Consider the following 17,729-nt stretch of genomic DNA (forward strand, 5'->3'; position numbering starts at 1 on the left):
TACAGTACAGTCCGTTGTTTAGGTAAGAGGATGCAAAAATAACTTAACTTTGGCGACAGTAAAGCCAGATGTAAAGACGTTTCCTACAATGGTCTACCTAACCTGAAAGTTTATTTAAACACTTTAATGAAATGAATATTTTTAAAGCAAGAAAAACAGCTAAACAATTCAAAACACTGTAGCGTGCCATGAAAATGGTTAAGAGCAATGTAAATTTGTCTTGGATGGGGGATATGAGCACTGTTTGATTTAAATGTTTTTAATATTTATAAATGTTTTTATAAATATAAGGTAAGAATAAAATACTGCTGGCTGCTCGGGCATTCAGTCTTGTTAGATAAGCTTTTACAGCTGCCCACATAATCAGTTTTAATTCAGAGAATGTTTTTCTTTAGCAAATGAGGAACCCTCAGCCACTGGGCCTCAGAATACTGTCTGCATTTTCTTATGTGGAAACAGACTGATGATGAAAAATATGTATGGCAATTGTCTGTCCATGAAAGTAAACCAAACCATTTCTCTGTGCCTTTAATGTACACAGTGATTAAATGGCAACTTAATTCTCTATTTTCATTGTTTATTTAATGTGACGCCATATGCAGGGCAGTAAGACATACAATAGGGCATTCATGACGACTGTAGGAAACTAGTCGTGCTGTACCCTAACCACACACTCTGTCACATACTGTAGCTCTGTGAGTGTGTGTGTCTAAAGTTACCGTTTCTCAATGTATACCACATGTAGCGACCATGTATCGCCTGATATGTTTTCAATATGGCGAAGATGACAGACAGGAAAAGTCACAGGCAGCCAATCGCCTTAAAATTTAATAACACTCACTTTATATTCAAGATCTGAAAACACAACTGGTTACCATGACAATGCGGCTACAGCAGGTTAGGTGCCGTTTCTTCAACTTTCCCTCAGCCTCACCTTTTCTTCCTTTATCCTCTTTCCCCTGTTATTCTCGCCTCCCTCTCTCAGATGACAACTCTTTCAGCAGTAAAATGAATACACTCTTCTCTCCCCTCCTAGCTCTGTATATGAACCAACCTTCCTCCAGCTGCCAAAAGCCTGACACAGAGTTTACTCCCTGCTGAAGAAAGCATCTGAAATAGTATTTGTTCCACTGCCAGGCACTTGTCGTCAGGTGACCCGCTGGAGTAAATCCATTCAAGACGTCAAAGGCAGCGCCAAAAACCTGCCAGCCCGACCAGTGTGTGCCCTACTCCTACACACACACAGACACACACCCAGTTACAGACACACACACAAGCTGACACATGTCATCACATGTAGTGTGTACAAGCAGACACACAAAAACTCACAGGCTCAGTGGCTAGTTTTACAAATTGATAAATGAGGAGTGACAAAACGTCCTCAAGTTTTTCCACTATTTTTCAAAAAACAGTACATTCATTCTGTTTCTTCCCCCCCCCCCACACACACACACACGTTTGCACGTTTGTAATTGGGGAATGACAAATGTCTTCATTTTCTATTATTTTCTTTCTCCAGCTTTTACAGGGACACCCACACACAAACACATAACAGTCCTACCTGTTCCTGCGTCATGCTGTGCAGCTGCGTTTGCCAGGAGGTGGAGTCAGAGCGGTGGTAAGCAGGGGGCGGGGCGAAGTCCTGCAAAATCATTGGGTCTCGCTCCTGACACAATGACGTCAGGTGACTGATGTACAACTTCAGTTTACTGCGATTCTGATTGAAGTCCAGGAGAGAAGAGAGAATCTGAAGGCAAGGAAAGTACAGAAGTGTTTAGAGGTTGTTTTTTTTTTTCATTTTATTGTACGCACGATAGAACAACAAAAGAGACAACTGTTGCAAGGACACAAGTTAGCAAAACTATTACAGGTTTGCACTGTGTTTAATTACATACAAACTACTGATTATACGTTCCAGTCAAAAATGGCATGTTTCTTTGTATTCACATGTGATTGGCTGTGTCTGACATCACTCAATAGTTTCCTCTGTGGTATTTTACACTAATCATCAGCATTTTGTTTGACACTCCTATGAAGGAAGCGAGAGGAAAGAGAGAATGATCTATCTCTTTTTCTGGCTGAGTTATCCAGTTATCCAGATCTTATCCAGACTGCAGTGTCCAGGTAACAGCTCTGACGAAAAAGAGACTGGCATGAAAATGATTCTCTTGTTCAACTGTTTTGTTTCCACAGTGTGTGTGAGAACGTGGGAATGGGGGTGAGATGAGCATACATTTTGGGGGGTCCAATGCAAGACCCCCCAGGAGACACTCGCAAAAACCTAGAGATAAGACAAACAGACACACGGTATTTTCCTTGGGGAATAGCAGGGTTTAAGTGCAGAGGAAGAGGGCTGTTAGTGTGCACGTGCATGTGTGTGTTGGGAAAGTATATTTAAACGCAGTGGCGTCTGTCCACACCCAGCGCAGGGTATGCTTATCGTCACTCAGCGTACAGACACACACACGGGTTTCAACAGCAGGATCCTTTCACTCAGCACCGTAACATCTCTCTGTCTGTATCTCAGCTCTTGAACCTGCTTCAACATTTAGATACAAGAAGTGCAAATATTCGCACTGTGTTGCCTCTGGTTCTGATACCACTTGATTCTTTTCATTTAGAAAGAATATAAAGTTAACATATTTTCTCTTTTTGAAAACTAGCCTCAAAGATCAAAACAATTTAAAAAAATCAAACAGAAGATTTTAGTACAATTAAAATATAACTCTGCATGCATTTCCAAAATTCATGGCTTGATAACTTCCAGTTCAAAACAATGGGATGTGCGTGGTTTTGTCTCTTTTTGCAGCCTCGTGTCTAGCAACAGAAGTGCAACAATGACAGATGACAGTAAATCAAAGTAACTGTCACTTCTGATTCTTATTTACTGCGAACCTGATGGTGTGCTCTTAAGTAGCTCCCCCACCTCCCTGCTCATTTCACATTCAAACACAGACATTGAATATGTGTGTGTGTACCAATGCAGTGCACACATACACACAAAAACACGGCAACACAGGAAAAAACACACACACACACACACACACACACACACTCCTGCAGGGTTATTATCTGGGTTGTAAATAGCTCTAGTTACAGTACTTTCCAGTGAGGAACTGCCAGTAGGTTACAGTCCATTACGAAATACATTACTGAACATTTCCCTCTGGAGGAGTGAGGGTGGTAACATGATGGACTTAAAGGCTGCAGGGATCCTACACAGTCTGCATTTCAAAACATCTCTTGCTCTATGCTGTGATATATAACATCGTGGCAGCAACGCAACAAGGACATTATCTCTTCAAGACCGCTGTGCAGTTTGACAGTATGTGAACACATCACTCAGTGTCTGGCTTTACTGTTCTGAAAACATACTCAGCATATGCGCAACATCTGTTCTCTCACTATTTCTAATCCACAATATACTGTCAAAAAGCTAAAAAAAAAAAAAAAAAAAAAAAATCAGTCCACACTTTCCAGACCTGCAGCAGCTTTGTGGATCAAATACAAGACAAATTAGAAACAGAGAGTAAAATGGAAAGAAAAATACTCATGTAAAGAAAACCTTTGAGATGACTAATCTTTTTCAATAATTATTTAACGATTAGCATAAAATGTATGATTAAATATCCCATAATAATAATGTGAACAAAACACAAAAACGGTAGAAGTCTCTGAATTTACTGATATTATTATTTTTTTATTGTTTCTTATTGTTTATTTTTTAATTTTTACTGTATTATACAAGCTACGAAGGTGAATGTATGCAGTGCTTTCCAGTGTCATCCTCAACTAGGAAACAACCCCAGAGGAGACATAAATTTATACAGCAGTGTGTGTTTGTGTCTCTTTACTAGCTTCCCATGCCTGCCTTCCTCTTACTGTACTATGAAACAACTCCAAAGAGAGACATTCAGCTGGCCTCCATGACTGGCCGCAATTTAAAAAAAACTTCTCTGTCTACATTATAAGGAGAAATCAACTTTTTTTTTTTTTTAACACAGATCCCCCTGAAACACGCATGCACAAATACATGCATCTGAGCAGAAACAGCATCTGTAGAGGAGCAAGGATTTCATTAGTGCTGGAATCACTTGGTTAATTGATAACTGCAAGCAAATTTGTAAATGTATTAAAAATTGTAAGTTGAATATCTTTGGGCTGTGGATACATTACTGCATCTTGGCCTATGAAATACTGTCTTGTCTGTTATTTTATAAATAGAACAATTAGCTGAGGAAGTGCTGGATGGTTTATTTGAAAATAACTATAGCAAGCATGAGAAGAAAATCCTACTATTGTCAGTGAGTATATGAACACTAAATATTTGTCATATTAGACAGAAAATGCTCCCAGTCTTCTCTGTGTTTTGGCAAGAAATATATGAATAAATAATCATACTTACAAAAAAAATTCATAATTTAACAGGTAGGAGCTCTGTGTAGTCAGTAATGTCAAGTTTTTAAAATATTGAAAAACCTCACAAACCAAAAACACTGATTCATACCTATTTCCTGTCTTTTTTAGCTCATGCATCTAATACCACAGAAGCCCATTAAAAATGCAAAATACCATAAAAAGCTCCTTAACAATACTGTGTGTGTGAGCACACTGCTCTCCTGTGTTTCTCTGCAGCCAGCATTTCATTCTCCCACTCTAGTACAGAATCCCCTTATACAAAGCGACACAGTCATTCTCTGTTCAGATGTAATGTGCCATGGTGAATTACCAACCTTACACACCAAGGTGAAGGTGTGCCTATACAGAAATGTGCATGCAGCTACTCACAAAGACAGAAAGTAGAGGAGATGGAGTGTGGCTGGCCTGCCCCGCTCTCAGCAGGGAGGTGCTACCGCTAATTAATAACCAGGGTCAACTTAGATCCACTGGTGAACCTTTGGGCTTTTAACATCACAGTGGGAAATCCCACTGGAGGAGCTGAGCTGCACTATAAGCAGCATGTGCTACTCATATGTGGTGCTGCCTCCGCTGTCCTGTCAGTAGATCAAACCAATATACCCATTTAATAATGCAAGCACAAACTCACACCACATCCATTCAAAAGCTAAAGCTACTGCTATTTATTTTCAATTACTTCAAGGAAATTTATAGGAAAACGTGTGCAGAGACTTCACCTGATTATCAGATGAATCCACTAACGTCAACATATTCAGGAAAATGTCTTGAAAAAGAGTCAAAAGCGAAAAGACATTTTTCATTTTTCCTTCTATTTGTGGCAGCATGTTTTTGTTCTTGTTTGACAATAATGTGTGTGATTCTCTTAAAAATACTAGAGCCCACTGTTGTGTAATTACAACACAATATAGGGAAAAGGTTAAAGGTAAAAATATATCGGCTCTAACAAATTGGCAAAAGGGTAAATGATACGTATTAGGTTCAAGTAAGAAATGACAGGTTGACGAAAGGAGATAAAACATAATGACTCATGTATAAAGCATCCCATAAGAAAAAGAAACTCATGCACTGACAGATGGAAGGATTAGTACATAAGCAAATGTGCCAAAGACAGAAATAACTGTGGATGAAGAGAGATATTGGGAACATTTAAGAACGAGGATATGTAGAATAGTTCGAAATAAAGACAGGAAACAATGATTAAAAAGATAAACCTAAATGGAAAGGATGCTAAAACATGTACCTGGACATAAGGCTGTAAGAAGCATTACTGTTTAGGTAATGATCATGTCAGTTTTTATACATAAAAAAAAAAAAAAAAACAGGGAGAAAATCAATTGCAGCCATGCATATATGAGAATGAGAAATGTAGTTCTTGATGAAACAGAAAATCTAAAATACTGAGAAGAGGAAGAGTTTCAAGACTGATTGTCGATATTAGAAACAATGTAAGAAAACAGAGTAAATGAAAAATGATATGAACCAACAGAACCAGATCACTAACACATGGGTGAAACAAATGCCAGAAAGATGAAAGACGAACGACACGATGAGGACATCCAAAAATGATCCAATCCAGATAAAGAAGATGCTCACCCTTCTGTACAAAATGTCGAACCAAGGGAGAAAAAGAAGGTATGTGATTGGCTAGGCCCAAATGCCCTCCTCATCGTCCTATTGGTTAGTTCAGTCCAACCACAGCGTGAGTTTGGGAAAAGCAGGAAGTGAGTTTAGTGGCAGAGGAAATTGTTGATATAGTGAGTAACACAACAACAGCTGAAATTGTAACTTTAAAACATATGAATTGATAATTTTGTTAAACGATAAACGATTAGCAAAATATTTAAATGTTACACCCAGAGACAGAAAATAGTGGAAGGAAAATTGCTGTATTTAAACATTTAGAGCTGTTAATACAGAAGTGAGTAGGCCTAGGAGTTTTATTTTAGCGCATGCTTCCATCCACTTCAGCGAGAGGATATCAGTTTGAAGGGGTGTGTAGGGACTGGCACTAAATTTGGAGGGCTGTCTCAGGTGCAGCTCTCTCTCTGAGGCAGAGGTCTTACCTGGTCTGGGGAGGGCTTATGGTTGTTGGGTTGCTCCATGTTTGGAGATGAGACCTTTAGGTGGTCGTCCTCATAGTTGTCCGCCATCAGCTTCATCCGGTTTTGGGTCTACAGAGATAGAAAGTCACGAACAATGAGATTTATTTGATATCTCGCACCAAGGACAGTGACAAATGATTTTACACGCCGTTTGGCAAATAGAAATTACATTTGTGTTTGCAACAACTACACAAAGCATTTTGTGCGTGTGCTTGATAAAAGGAAAACCATAGCCTTGAATCCTCCAGGAGTTAATTTGCAGAGAGGAAGAGAAGTGAAGAGAGTTCTGGACGACTGCCATGAACTATGCCTTTAGTAACACACATTTTTGTGTGTGTGTGCGTGTGTGTGTGTGTGTGTGTGTGTGCGCACAGGAGAGACAGAGAAACAATCACAAACAGACAAGAAAAAGCACAGTAATGGAAAAAAATTATTTATCACTGCTTGAATTTTAAATGTTGCGTTCCCTGTGTTTAAACCTGAAAATAAACATGATGTGTATTGTGCACATCATCGCACAAACACACACTCACACCCCTTGACTTGCCACCTGTTGTGTAGCTTAACTGGTGCAAAACAATAACAGGCTTGTTAATTCTCCACTTGGGGAGAGATTCAAAATGACTAGGCTGCACACACACATACACACCCAAAAAGATGTGTAACTCACTTCATGTGAGAGAATGAATGTACACACTAATATACACATTACACATGAATTTAGTGTGTACATTTACATTCTTTTGTCTTTCCTTTTTTCTCTTCCTTTATCTTCTCCATCATTCTCATTGCTCCTATCTTTGCTCTGCCATCATTACTTTGCTCTTTTTACACTTCCTTTAATCTCGCCCCCTTTCCTCTCCCCTCGCTTCATCTCTTGCTGCTCCATCTGTTTCACATGTTATGGTTATACATCAGGCTTTACAGTAGGCCTAGAAAGTCCAAGGGAGTGACAGTGAGAGAGGGAGAAAGTGAGAGAGGGAGTCAGTCTAAATCTGTCAGTCTTGTACAATCTAAATCCCCTTAGCCTCTTACTGAGCTCTGCAAGGAACAGGAGCTTAAGCAGGCCAGACTGAGGTTTTGTGTGAATGCGTGTGTGTTTAGCAGAAACTGGACAAAATATGTGAACGGCAACAACGTGTGTGTGAGCAGGAGAAAGGGGTTTTAATGTTTATATGGGACCATGCAAGTGTGTGTGTCTGTATGCATAAGAAAAGCTGAGCCTCCCCTGCACACACACATTATTCATTTAATTGTTTTCTAAAGACAGCTTTAAAACAAACATGCACATATATTTAAAACCAACACAGAAAGCAAAAAGGTCATCTTGAAACCACATAAGTAAAGAACATGGAGCCCCCACTGGACTTGTAAACACTGAAACACACACACACCGACACACAGGCACACAACTACAGCTGTAGAGGGATGTTTATTTGTCTCAGTGTGTCTCTTCCCTTCCTCTCCATGACAGCGTTCAGCACAGAAACCATGAGCATTTCTATTATTTATTGACTGATCTATTCCACAAATGAGTTTTGTCAACCCAACACAATGTGCTTCAAGTTAATACTACAACTTTTATGACTTTACTGACTAACCAGCAGCACCAGGAAGAACACAACACGATACTCCAATTTCCTCTCTGAGACATTGAATCTTTATACGTTTATTTCTGTATATTTGTAAAACTTCAACGCCCAAAGTGCGGCTCGAACCCACAACCCTGAGATTAAGAGTCTCATGCTCTACCGACTGAGCTAGCCGGGCTACAGGCTTACACCATCTCAGGTTTCCATCTGTCCATCTCCATCCTCCACCCCAGAGTTTAAACCACATACGCCCAACATGGGGCTCGAACCCATGACCCTGAGATTACGAATCTCATGCTCTAGCCTGGCCTGTCTGGAAAACCACAAAGTGATATTTTCTTTCCCCTTTGCACTTTAGCCTTTGTTTCTGTCTTAATCTCACAGCTGTCTCATACACAGCACTTTTGATGATAAAGACTCTCTGTCCAGTATTAAAAAGCACCTAAACAGCCCCTTGCTCTCTTTCTTTAATAATCTAATAATCTTTTTTTTTGCATTGACTTTTCTTTTTCTCTCCACAAGAGACACAGCATTTTATTATTTACCTTTTTTGCTTTCTCTCCCTCTTGAATTTTGAACTCCTTAACATGCCCTTGTATCCATGACTATCTCTCTCTCCCGCTCTTCTCCTCCCTCTCGGCAGCATGTCCTCATTTCCATATCTTTCCATTCATTTGCTTCCTCTACGTGTTCAGTGGTTTATTTCGTGTTTTTACTTCACTTTGCCCAAGTTCTCACCATATTTTTTTTCTTTTTGCTTTTCCAATTTCGTTGTGATTTCCACAATGTTCTCACTATCTGAAAAACATGTAACAAATGTTTTGGAGTCAATAATGAAACCAACAACATAAATATCCAATATCTTTATCAGTTGTTTGTATTTAAAGCTGACAGCCTGGTCACAGCACCACTCAAAGTTGAAAAATTTTGCGGCAAAATCGGTTCATTCCAACATAATCGCCACAATTAGTGGATTCGTTTGTGCAAATCCAAGCAAATTTTCTGAAATTCATCGTTGGGGAATTTGCAAACTCCACAACAGACACATGATTTGCAGATAGTTATCAGAGAGGAGTCACTGGTGCAGTCTTATTGTTCCGTTAAGGACCAAGCTAAGAAGCTTACTGATAGCTAAAAAGCAAGGATCGCTGGCTTGGAAAAGTCTTTGTTAAATAAAATTATGGAGAACCATAAGAACAAAACGCCAGGGCCGACAAAAAATGTGTAGACAGTTAGCTCTTTTAGTAGTTCACCTAGTTTCTAGAACAAATTATTTCGCCAAGACACACAAAGGAGGAGAGAAAGGGAAGAAAGAAAAAGAAGAGGTGAAAGAGGGAGCAAGGTGAAAGTAAGGGGAAATAAAGAGGGAAAGAAAAGAGAGAAGAACAAAATTAATTAAAGAGAAAGCAGAAATTAACGCCTCCGCCCCAAATCCACCTCTCTGATCTATCCTAATTTTCCTCTCCGGCTTTTCTTTACATCGCTCCCTTTTCTCTAATTGTGAGGAATGCTGACCTCAGCTCACTACCTTTTTCTCACTTAATCTAATCATCACACTATTATTTCTCTCCCCCCCCCCCCCCATTGTTCCTTTCTTCTTCTTCTTCTCTACGCATGTCCTGCGGCTCTGCTTTAACCCGCTGACAACGGACAGAATGAGAAACGAATGAAACACGGAGTGAAATGAGGGGGAAACTGCTGAGCCATGCTAAGAAGAAAATGATTTCATCGCGATAAGGCTCTGGGGAGTATTAGATTAGATTATTGTTTCGTCTATTCCTCCAGTGGTGAAAGAAGACCCTCTGTTGATATCTGTGCAATTATCAATTATGAAAAGTTGCTGAGTCATAGTTCGACAAGAACTTGATGAAAAAATTAGATTAGTTTCTCTGTCAAGGAGAAAAAGTTGTTGATAAGTGGAAAATTACAAATGAAAATGAAAAGTGTGTGAGCGCTGAGGAAAATGATTTCAACGTGACGAGGAGAAATAAATTAAATTACACCCACATTTTTTCAATTTTGTCAGTAATGGGAGGTCAGCGGTAACTATAAACAGGTGATGATGAACAGTTAAGTCTGGAAAGAGAGACAAATAAAGACAATCTTTATGACTGTAAAAGAAACAGTCCTTTATCTACTGTATAAACCATAAAATAATTGGTTTATCGATTAATTAAAAGTAGATCTTCTTAAATAGTGAGCTCTAAATTAAAATACATAGTTGTCATCTCCACCACAAAGCCTGTCTGTTTTTATGTAGATACTTTAATATATGTTTGTCTGGATCTGTGCCGTTTTGGAGTTTTTTTTTTATGGTCCTGCAAGATCATTTAGGATTGCTGCGGCTTAAGTAAAAACACTAAAGCAGGAACCTGGAAACCTCCAAACCACCATCCTATAGAGGAATCCAAAACCACTGATATGGAGAGATAAAATGACTATGTTACAAGGCAAACAGGTGAGGAACCAAGGCCACAGCCACACACTGACACACACACACCACCTGCAAATGTTAACCACATGTGTCTCTCCTGTGTGTGGCATGGTAGCATACATTTCACCTTCCTCCTCTTCTTTCTCCTGTTCCATTTCATAAAATATTACAGCCATCACTTTCACACACTTTTCATCACATCTCTTTCTCTCTTGTAGTTTTAGTGTCTGACTCTGTCTAAAAAGACTGTGAGGAAGACAGGAGGGAGAGGAGCGTTGAAGAGAGCTAAGGTCACCGGACTTGATCTACAACCTCCTGCCTAGAGTCAAACATGCAGGAAACATTTTCAGGGACACACAGATGTTTAACAGACACAAGTCTTTTTTTTGTGTATGTGTAGTGTGATTAGCACAAATATGCAGACCTCTCTCTAACATATCCATCAACTTATGTCTTTTCTGACTACATGTGGTTGTCTTTGCCATGTCATCTGTGTACAATAACAACAGTATATAAAGTTAACATGTATAATATGATCAGCTAAACAAAACCTAACTTCTGATCGACCCATGAGTGAAGTGAAACTGAAACAACTGAATAACATCCACAACACAAAAGAGATTAGTGTCACCATCATTTACTTCACTGATTTATATTCACTTTTAATGTCACAATGCAATTTTGTCTGCGCGCATCTGACAGGTAATGTGCGTACATGTATCGCTCTGAAGGTGAAAGCTAAAAATACTAAACCAGCTCAACTGAATCCTTATATTGCAAAAACACACACACACACACACAAACACACACACCCACAGGAATATGGAGGAAGCCTCGGCTGTGATCCATCAAAGAGGGACTGAAAATTATGACACCACAGAGAGAAAGAGAGATAGACTGGGGGGATGAGCAAGAGGGAAGCAAAAGCCGCTCACAGCCTTGCAAGCACACAGACCCACGTAGACAGTAGAGTCTCTGTGTTGTCAGTAACCACCTTCGAGACCCTGAGGTGTCATAAAGGACTTCAAAACGAAGAGAGAGAGAACGGGGTGAGGGAGGAAGAGGATGGAGAGCGATGCATGTTATAATGACTTCATTTGACACAGTCACTCTCTAACACCCCCCTGCTTCTTTTTTCAAACACCAATATTTGGCACACACTATGTTTTTTCCCCTCTCTTGCATGTGCCACATTTTTCTTACTAAATCCTTTGAGCTTATTCAATCCATTAAGTGGATTTTTGGCAATATTCAATAAATGGAAATCTTACATCATATTTATTTAAGTTGAAAACTCTACTGTTACCATTAAAGAACAGTGGAATTTCACAGATTGAATCAGAAAATCAAAGTGAATATATAATGTTCTTTAATATCTCCTTGCTAAGGTCACATATCCGGCATGTAACCTAGTTGTAGCAACAGCAAATGAATTAAAATTAAAACTCAATAGGCTTGTGTATTTGTGTCGAAGAAGCAGGTATGGATAGATGGAGAGGAGAACTGTGGAAGACAGACAAAAGAAAAGGAGAACAGCGAAGAAGAAACGCACCAAACTCCCTGTAGGCTCATCCACTAAGGAGTTGGTTAGTTCACTAGACCCACGAGAACCTTTACTGTGTGTGAGTGTGTGTCAATAGACCTCTGTGTGCAACCACAGAGGCATTTGGTCATGTTTATATCCTTGTTTTTGGCCTGGATGAGTGTGTACATACTGCTGTGTGGGTGTATGGATTTGGGTGTTTCAGTGTGCAAACGTCTATCCCATACCAGTGAAGTGACGTGTACGCGGTTGTGTGTGTGTGTGTGTGTGTGTGTGTATCTGCGGACTGAAAATTCAAATAAATACCAAATTCATATGAAAGTGTTCTCACCAGAGATTTGATGAAGAAGGGGTGGGTTAATCCTAAATTTACCCTCAGTGGTCGGAGAACTGTGGTTACATCTGTACTCAGTTTCTCTCTACCTCTTGTTTTCTTTGCTCCCCTCTTCTCTGCCACCTCACCTGTCCCCCCCCCCAGCTCTTTTGAACACACTGAGATTTCTTACTTTATTCCCCAATCTACCACATTTTTTAGTCATCTCATTTGAAAAAGTGGCCAAAAAAGTGTCTGTGTGTCCAAGTGGATGTGAGGGAGCGTGTGTGTTGGTCTCTCCACAGTAATCCTACCTGTTGTTTCAGCTGCTGAACCAGACTATCCTTCTCCCTTTTTAGAGCTGCCACCTCTTCCTGGGTTTTCTTCTTCTTGGACGACGACAGCTCCAGCAGGGCAATGTTGGCGTCTTTCTCACTGATTGCTGCCAGCAGCGCCTCTTGCCTGCACAAAGAACAATCACACATTAAATGAAGTCAATTTTGTTAGTTCTACTTTTGGAAATTAACAACTAAATTGGAATCTGGAGTAAAAGAGACACATTGCTTTTAAAAAGACACTTTAAAGGTGTGGTTTGCCCGAATAACAGAAAACACATTTATTTGCTTATGTCTAATAGTATATAGCCATACACAGATTTTTTGCCTCTATCCAAAAACAGTGGAAATGACTAGTACTTGTTTGCATATTAACAGAATTGACAAATGATATTCAAAATAGGTTCCTGTAGAATTTTGAAATGCCATTTTGCAATGATGTGAAGTCTAAAAACACAATTCCAGCCCCCTCTTTTTTATTAGTGTGGAGACAGAAATCCCACAGATGACTATCTGAGATAGGAAACCAAAATTATTTGCATGACTACATACCAATTTGGGCGTATTTTACTGTTACAGTGAGCTATGTCATGTCAACAAGTGGAGGGAAGTCGTCTTCATTGGAGCACTACTTTGTGATTTAGGACAAAATTGGAGTACGTTTGCAAAAATATAGAATTCATGGTTAAGTATGATGCATTATATGCAATCCAGATGTTTCTAGTTCAGTTTTGGTGGGGATCTTTATGGCATATGTTTCTCTCTAGACCATTTAATGTTCAATAAAGGAAAAGAAAAAAATCTGTAAAAAATGACAAAGGACTTCTGAACTTCTGCATGAGGTGCAGCTTTTGTCTCTTATTCAGGTAGTATTACACACATCTCACAATTCACAAGGTCACCAACAAAATACTTTCAACACATATTTGACATTAGGTGCCGAAGCTACTCAAATTATCAATGAATTACAAAGCATTTAACTAACCTTAGCTTTATGCATGTACATGAATTCACACACACACACACACACACACACACACACACACATAGAGATATATATGTATAAATATATATACATATATATATAAACGCTTTTTCCAAACTACTCTAGTCTTTGTTGCCGTCTCCAGCCCTTGTCTCTCTCTATCTCTTCACCCTGTCTGGATGGTTGGGCTGTCAGATAGATAGCATTCCATGTGGTTGGGAAGCAACAAGCCAAATCCCATTCATCCCATCAGTCACCGATCTGGCTGAGCCACCTCTGAGGACACCCAAGAATCCAAATTCTTGGAATTTTGTTCATTTCCAGAGAGAATCTAAATCGCAGTGGTTTTTCCACAATCCCACAGGGCTCAAAGATTGGCCACACGCAACCAAGCATGCACACAGACACACACAAAGAAGCATCTTTGAACAAATGCACATAAAACAAATAAAAGAAGAAATACACTCCCTCTGTCATCCTCTCTGATTGTCGCTTCTTATGTGGATTTCCCACTAACTCCTCTTCTGTGCCCCCACCACCCACTCTGGCTACAGATAAGAGAGGCTTGTATATACCCATATATATTACACCGTATATATATATATTACACCCTATATATATATATTACACCCTGATTTTTTATAGTTTTTGCTCACTGTCTCCCTTTGGTCAACAATCAGACAGACGGATACAGTGAGGAATGCAGAGCTGAGATTACATGTTTGGGCTGTGTGAAGACCTGCAGAACGTTTGGTCAACCTCAATGACCACACTGTCAGTGTCCCATCATGCAATCTTGATAAGGGCAGCTGAGGGACTTAACATTTGGGTTAGTAGCTTGATTCCCTGGGGAAATTATGGTCACTGTCAAACTGTTTTCTTCTACTAAACAACAAATCCAACTTCTCAAATACATAAGTGTTTAATTTTGTCTTCACACAAGAATTAAATAAATATTATATTACATCCAAGCAAAAAAAAAAAAAAAACCAAACAAACTATTAAACAAGAACAAAGAGTCTGTGTTCAGTGTAAATATTTGATACCTGACAATTTCTGATGCTTGGTACTATAAACTATTAACAATTGTTCCCCAAGAAAAGTATCCAAAATGCTCCTTCATCATTGTGTTGACCAATAAATACTCTGGTACTCAAAAACAACATGAGCTCTTGGACTTAGCTACACAAAGAACATTTCCCATTTAATTTCTTCCAAATATTGAGAGACTATAAACACTGGGACACACACACACATACAGAAAGGCTAATAGAACATTAGTCTTGTTAAAGCTAACAGTGCGTCTAGTTTTATACCATATCTGAGAGTTACCTGCCAGCACATGGAGCTTATAAACCCCAGTAATAAAATGATATTTATTCCAGATGCACTTGTCTTATTCTGGGCCTCTCTATAGCAGTCTCTTCATCACACACACAAATACACATGCACAAACTTCAAACACTCTTGTGCCTGGCCTTCTCAGCCTGCAGAGCTAAACACATACTTTGGACAAGTACTGGCTGTGGCTACTGCGATCATAAAAAAACGGTTTGAAGCGTTGAATCTTTAGATAATTCTACTGTCAGAGGACACAGTATACTTTCAACACAGCTGTGTCCTCACCATTGAAAATAAAGGCAATGAAGCCAGCATTGTAAGTAGGAAATGTTCCCAGTTGATACACAGCCTTAGATCTGTATCGTTCCTTTCAAGTCTTTGCTCGCTCTAGCTATAAGGAGGTTGCAGAAGGATAAAGGAAGGTCTACTCACAGTAAACAAAGAATAAAGCTTGTTAAAGACGTTATCACTCATACTTCCTTACACTGGAAAACAAGCTTTGTCTTAAAAACTGATATTTCTATGCTGCACACACCAGAGATTATAATCTGTGTATGTAGGACTATGACAGTGTCTCCTCATTTATTTAAATGAGATCACTATTCTGGCACAGCAGGGGTCTGCAGGGAAAAATGCACAATATGCAAAATGCAATACACTGCACTGACCAATCACTTTAAAAGTTTATAGAAAACTGGAAAGAGACTGGATAGATTTTTATTTGTGTGGTAATGGTAGAGACTAATAAAAGAGTCACATGAATATTTGACAGGTTATTAACAATTTAACAAGTTTCTATTTAGGTTTATATTCTCTTCCCTCTCTCTCAGCCATTCTGCCAGTGTCTCTCGTTCCACCCTGTGTTTTCTTATCTTTCTCTTCACCGTCTCTCCTTATCCTTTGTAACTTATTCTATCTCTCCACCTCTTTTCTTGGTCTGTAAAGAAGACAGGAGGAATTCTTTCCATCGTTTGGCAGTCGTGTGCCATGATGTCATTCCTGTAGCGACAAGGCAGACAGTAAGCAGAAACACACAAAACACACCAGGCACCTGATTCCAGTACCCACATACACACACACACTTGTGTGGGGGCTCTGTCCTTCCTAAAACCACTTAAGGCCCCTCACTTTATCAGAAACACTAATGCCTGGTCTTAGATCACTCACATATTTCTACACACACACACACCAAAGTAGCTTCCAGCGCGCTGCATTATCTCTTTCATGCTGTCAGCCCTAACTACAATCTACAGTGTGTCTGTGTGCGTTTAAGTGATAGCTGTATGACTGTGTTATGACAGCATGTGTTTCTGTAGGTGTCTATGTGCTTATATGGATGTACTTAATGTGTATTTTCTGTGTGTGCATGTTCACAGGTTGTCTGTGTACATTCAAGTCTTATTTCGGTGCGGTTGTATGTGTTAAAGTGAAGTGTGTGACTGTGTGTGTAAAGTAGATTCCCTCCAGTGTGACTCTGGCCAGTCTCTGTCTAAGTCAAACACAGAGCTATTTTAGAAATAATCCCCTCTCTCTGCTCTCTGTTTCCGGCTGAAGAAAGCAACTCTCCATTGTTTTCTTTGACATCGCCTGCTCTGGTTACACAGGAGGCCTCGCAAGATGCCAGAATTTACTCTCTAACCCCTGAAGGATACAGTGCGTGTTAAGCTCTAGCGCTTTTTGTGAAGGGAGGTTTCACACAGCATGTTGGGTTTCAGAAAACTATATTCAAGACTTGCTAAGACTTTTTTTTTGGTGTTGAAGGCTTTTCCAAAACCCGCTCAACCATCTTTAACCAATTTTGAGAAATTAAGTGAGTTTTGAGGCAAGTGAAATCAGCAGATTCACTTGTCTGGCGACAATGGGATTTAGAAATACATGATAATTAACTCTACTGTAATCACGAGCACCATAAATGTAGGTTAGATTTAAACAAAGGCAGACAGAGTGTCCTGCGAAAACAAAGCACATCAAGCAAACCAGGGCAGGTCGGACAACAAAAAGCACCTATGAGATGTTGTGGTTTTACTGACAGTGAGCTAAAGTTCTCGATTTCAGCATTAGCAGGTGTCTAAAAACTCCAAAAGTCAGGCTGCATTTGCACTTCTTTAATTTGATTTAATATTAAGCTTATTGTGTTTGACTGTTAAGGTAACCTTTAATGTTAATTAATCATCTTGCTGCTCTAAAATGCCAACTCTTATAATTCATCACAAAAAACATCTGGTCAGGAACCAGAAACAGCAGCCTGATGTATCCCAAACACAAGCAATAGCAATACTCGAGCTGGAGTGCTGCTGGTTGGCTTACAGAGGCTCCATAAAACATTTGACCACAAATCAGCCATCACCTGAAACCCAGACTCAGTCCTTGTACTGTGAGTGATCTCGAAAGTCCCCCAGGATGATTGCTTAAATGTAACCTTTGATAGAAAAATTATAAGGTGCTGACTGGCCTCCACTGAGGAGGCATTCACGATACAGAGGCAACCTCAAGATAGATGTGTCTCAGAGGACGAGAGCAGGGGTGGCCTCCTGGATGCAAGCTGAGGTCAAATCAGCCTCAGCTGTCTCGCCGTTAGGAGATAAGTCATGTTCAAAAACCTTATCACAAGACGAGGCTCGGTGTAAAGGAGAAGGATGACTGGCTGCGATATTTTGTTTAAAGT

General features: G+C 39.6%; 1 protein-coding gene and 1 non-coding gene across 8 annotated transcripts in view; both read right to left on the reverse strand.

The window, feature by feature from the left end:
• Positions 1 to 17,729, reverse strand: part of LOC113141940 (ELKS/Rab6-interacting/CAST family member 1-like) — a 92,683-nt gene that overhangs the window by 12,430 nt on the left and 62,524 nt on the right. For all 7 annotated transcript variants that reach the window (XM_026326610.1, XM_026326611.1, XM_026326609.1 and 4 more), the window contains 3 exons: positions 12,718 to 12,865; positions 6,483 to 6,590; positions 1,562 to 1,747 (listed from right to left, as the gene is read on the reverse strand). In XM_026326610.1, coding sequence (XP_026182395.1) covers positions 1,562 to 1,747; positions 6,483 to 6,590; positions 12,718 to 12,865 — 442 coding nt within the window. The remainder of the gene's footprint in view (positions 1 to 1,561; positions 1,748 to 6,482; positions 6,591 to 12,717; positions 12,866 to 17,729) is intronic.
• On the reverse strand, positions 8,219 to 8,291 carry trnak-cuu (transfer RNA lysine (anticodon CUU)). Its single transcript has one exon. It is a non-coding gene; the product is annotated as a tRNA-Lys (tRNA).

This window comes from Mastacembelus armatus, chromosome 23 (genome assembly GCF_900324485.2).
Source record: "Mastacembelus armatus chromosome 23, fMasArm1.2, whole genome shotgun sequence".
In the NCBI taxonomy this organism is placed as follows: domain Eukaryota; kingdom Metazoa; phylum Chordata; class Actinopteri; order Synbranchiformes; family Mastacembelidae; genus Mastacembelus; species Mastacembelus armatus.